General features: G+C 37.5%; 1 protein-coding gene across 1 annotated transcript in view; it reads right to left on the bottom strand.

Moving 5' to 3' along the window:
- Nucleotides 1-4,714, bottom strand: part of OTOF (otoferlin) — a 169,776-nt gene that overhangs the window by 66,557 nt on the left and 98,505 nt on the right. Inside the window, 1 exon segment of the mRNA XM_072407262.1 lies at nt 1,184-1,257. Coding sequence (XP_072263363.1) covers nt 1,184-1,257 — 74 coding nt within the window.

Genomic DNA, 4,714 nt, shown 5'->3' with positions numbered 1-4,714 from the left:
ATATATATATATATATATATATATATATATATATGGGACCTGATATCAGTCTCTTGTAGTCCCTGTAAAGCAGAACAGAGACTAGAAAGAGCAACAGCAAAGGATGAAATCATTTGATACAGTGCAACGAGTGACATGACCATAGGTATGAGTTTATCAGTCTTTTGGCTCTTCGTTCAAAATCCAGTTCCTGGCCGGGGGAGGGTCAAGACCTGTAGGTGTTGTTAACCTGCAGCAGAAAAAAAATCGGTCTTGTCCTCTGCTAGACAAGGCTATGCTGGTTGGACAAAAATGCAAATCCTTTTGCGGGTTTAACAGCTCCCTTTTCTGCATTTCATCTGCGTTTTGCTTATTACTTCTAATTCTTCACATATCTCACATTTATGCAACTTCATTGTACCTCTTCCCAACTAGCTGTGCTAAAACAAAAATTTTAATTACATTTTTTTATACGCCCCATTGCAGCTTGAGAAATAAACAGATAAACAAAGATATTATTGACTTTCTATAATTAATTTTCTCAGCTACTTTTTGCTATATGGGTTTAGTCATTTCCAGTTTTAAAAACGGAGACATATAAAGAAGGTCGGGTAACTATAAAATATTATTGATAATTATGGAGTGCCCAATTTTTGAGAAAGCTCCTTGCCACTTCTTTGTCTTGTTTACAGCTACAAATTTTTCAAAGGACGACCAAATTTTCTGCATGGTGTTCAGTACTTTGATCACTTGCCATCGGGAGCTCTATTCCCGAGTAACCGATTGATATTTTTAAGTGGTGTAGTGGTTTTTAGAAATCTATCCCACATTTGCTGGATCAGTCCTAATCACCAAAAACAATCTTTCTTCTCCAGTACCGGAGAGCTTTAATAAATCAGGCCCAAAGAGTCAAATGTAACTGTACCCTTCCTGCAATACACCCCATGATTTGTGGCACACCTGTAGCCGAGCCCTGGGAACATTGAATGTTCTATTTTGGTGGATTAACCACCTTTTAACCATGACTCAAGATATGTTCTCTCTGAAAATCCTTTCAATGCCATGATATAGTGAAATGTATTATTGCTGGAGAACAGGATAGGGTGTTGAAATCCTGCCCTGAGCTGTTCTGGGTCAAGCGCTGCATTAAATATATATAGTGACCTGAGAGGAGGAATTGGTAGAAGTAACGGAGTCATGTTACCTTGTTTTCTGCCGTCATCTTTTGGCGGACGTGTCTTGCCGAGCTTCATGGCAGAAAATACTCCTTTACCAACTCTGTAAAAAATACAAAAAGATGATGAATTAATTGCAGAAAAAGCCATATATAACAAACCTAATCAAATCCAGAAAACGAACAAATGTATCGTAGCTTAGATGCTTACCATGTGTTACAAGACCAGTTCACAGTAGATGTGGATGCATTAGTATATTTTTCAGGCTTTTTTCTTTATTTTTACCATGTCCTCCTACCAATAGCCCAAGGACACACTTCCTGTGACAAAAATTACTCACTATACTATATCTATGGAGGATCAGCATTGTCACCCCAAGCTGTGCTCCTGATTTGGACTTTTAACACCTCCCCTCACCTTTATTTTATAGAGTTCTTTTATTCTTTAGAGATGATATCTGGGAAACTGATAAAATTCTTTGATATATCAGTTCAGTGCACACGACAGGAAAGACAATAGAATTCTATCCTGATCAACAGATATAATGTTCTTAGCTCATAAAAATAAAACTGCAAATGGAAACACCACATCCAGTAAGCCATGATTTATGTGTTCTTGGCTTTAGATAACCTTTAAAGAATACAATCAGTGTGGGGATCAAAGAAAAATTAGCTTTCAATGTTTTTGTTGGAGAGAGGCAAGGAATGACCTCCTGGGTCTTTCTCACTGTCTATGGCCCCACTCCTACTTTGCCAAGGCTCTACTGTCCATTGGACTGTCCGGCTGTCTTTGACTTTATTATCTTTTTGTTTACAGACCTGGGAAAGTATGGAACCAATGAAGCCATCGTATACACACATCTCCAGATCTGCACATTTGTTCTTGCTCAGTGGAACAAGGGATCATCATCGTCTTAAAGGAAGCACTTCTATGTCAGACCCCATAGTTCTCTTATGAGTTTTGGGTAGTTTATCACCATCATTGCAAGATTTACCCCACTGCAGTCATCTAAGGTTGACAAGAAGAGCTTCTAGATAGGTGGGAAGGGAACACTGCTGCTGCAACAATCTTAGCACAAAGTTGACTTTATCCTGTTCAAAAAACTTGACTTTTACAATTCAGCTTAAAATAATTCAAGAAAATTCCTAGGAACCACTGGGCCATTCAGCTCTTTAAACATTAAATTTGAAAAAAACATCAGCACTGTATGTAGAAAATCTTTGTTAGCCAGAAATGAGAATACAATACAGAGCATCCAATTAGGATGTCCCTTGAAATAACTTTCAGGTTTTCCGGGAACCCCTGCTAGAACTACTACATGAAGTTAACAATAAATTAGCTTGGTAGTCACTGGGAAGAATGCTTCTTATATTGCAGGCCTATGGGAAGAATGTTACCCCAATCAATAGCCAAAAAATCATTGGTGTGACCTGAGGGATAAAAATTAAAAGAAACCCCTAGCAATCTTTGGAGGAACCCTGGTTGCAAAATAATTATTGCTACATTTGATCTCCATGAATCCCATCATGTGATCCTCACAGTTGTCATAAAGACTGAAAACCATGCTGGTTGGATCCATCCAGTCCAAGACCAGTGAGTATTACTGACTCTGTGATTTCAGAACTAAAACATAAACAGGCGTTCTCCCAGTTTATCTGCCGTGTAACTATCAAATTATCAGATGCAAAAACCTGTTTCTTGGGCTGCAACTGGCTTGGAAATACCACCAATATTACTACCAAAATCATAAAAGCATACACATAGTCATTAAAATATCCTCTACTACACATACAATAAAGAAATAGGCAAGACATCAATATCAATTGTATCAAATTTACTCATTGAAGAGTAGAATTATAACAGTGTTATTTAAGATGTTCAAGATACTTCCAATTAGATCCAATCTATTACTAGTTATCAAGTTTCCCAGTCAAGGATATCATAGTAGGTATATTCTAAATACTTCTTGATTCCAAGTGCTTTTAATTAATTCAAGATTGGGACTTCTGATGCAGCAAGATGAAGCCCGCTAAAGAACTCATATATACATTCCGTGACCTTTGCTGGCAACCGATGTGCAATGTACCATTGGAATCCTAATTGGGTTGGATTCCTAGTCTACTGAAAACTGAAAAAAAGACATAAATGCATCAAGTTCAACCAATAGGGAAAAAAACATATCCCAGATAAAACCCTACAGACATAGTTGATCCAGAGGAAGGCAAAAAAAACCCCATAAAACCCCTGGTACAATTTGCTCCTGATCCCGAGGCAATCGGATGTTCACTGGATTGGGTTTGAATCACAAGTAACTATGCAGGAGTAGATTGTTGCACTTTTTGTGGGCACCTAGGGTTAGCAGTGTATTTAGGTAACAGAAATCAGCAGCAAATACCTCAAAGAGAAATACAAAGAATTGTCCCAATTAGTCATTTTGTAGTATGGGGGGCATCATCTGCCTGATTCATCTAATACATTCTAACAGCATCTTTTGTTTAACTACCCATGATATCAAAGTTTTGGTATTTTTATATCGTTTGAAAGGTGATATAGAGCAGGACTTCCCCTTAAAATAAACATTCTCATTTTGCATATTACAAATTACACCATGCTGGTAATCATAAAACTCTAAGCTTCTGCTGACTGCTCCTAGAAACTCATTATCGGCTACTAAAAAACTCAATATTTGTGGGATTACAGCTGCCCACACAGAGCAGTTTACTCGCACATGTACTCCTAGAGACAGATGCTGTGATATTTGGACAGTCTCATCAGTCCTAAAGGCTAATCCTAACCAAGCCGAACATTTTTGGGGTGAAAGTAGGTAATATAAAATATAATACAAAATGTTCCTTTCCCTATCAATCTTAAGAAAAAGAGGAAAGGTTGTGGAAGTTCTGCAGGGGGTCTGTAAGATAATTGGATAGACAAAAAGTACTTTTTTCTGTCCTTAATTTAAAGTAGATTTGTCACAAACTTAGAAAAGTTCTGATATAGCCAGAAAAAAATTGGACCACACTAGTAGAATGGAAGGTGGGCCATGTCTATAATCATGGAACAAGTTGAGGGTTGCCTATAGGTTCAATGTCTATGGATCCAATGATGATTTGGCATAATGTTTTCATTGAATAATATACTCATCCCAATTAAATGATGAGTTTCTCTGTTTTTTGTTATATTGCTTAAGGGTTTGGGCACAAGATATAGGGATCGCTTTCCTCGAAAACAGACAGTTTTGGGACACTGTTAGTGGCAAAGCCATTGGAAATCTTTAATAACAGTGAACAAAGATTTTACTGGGTTATAGTTAACTTTCTATTGGGTCAAATCCTTTTTGGGGATTTGAATTGAATGGTGAAGGTTAAGAGCCTCTTTTGGGTTTTTATTCATTTTTGTCTTGGTTATCATTGTAAAGGAGAATGTGATGGGAAGACCGACTTTACCAATGTCACCAAATCAGGAGATGAATGGCAATGGGGCACCTCTGCTAATGACCACGATGTAAGAAGGTAGTTTCCCTCACTTTAGAGGGAATTCTTGTTGTGTTTCTGGGCCTAGAT

Source organism: Pyxicephalus adspersus, chromosome 4 (genome assembly GCF_032062135.1).
Source record: "Pyxicephalus adspersus chromosome 4, UCB_Pads_2.0, whole genome shotgun sequence".
NCBI classification, from domain to species: Eukaryota; Metazoa; Chordata; class Amphibia; order Anura; family Pyxicephalidae; genus Pyxicephalus; species Pyxicephalus adspersus.
Note: the sequence above shows the minus strand (reverse complement) of the source record. Positions and strands in the feature narration are given on the sequence as shown.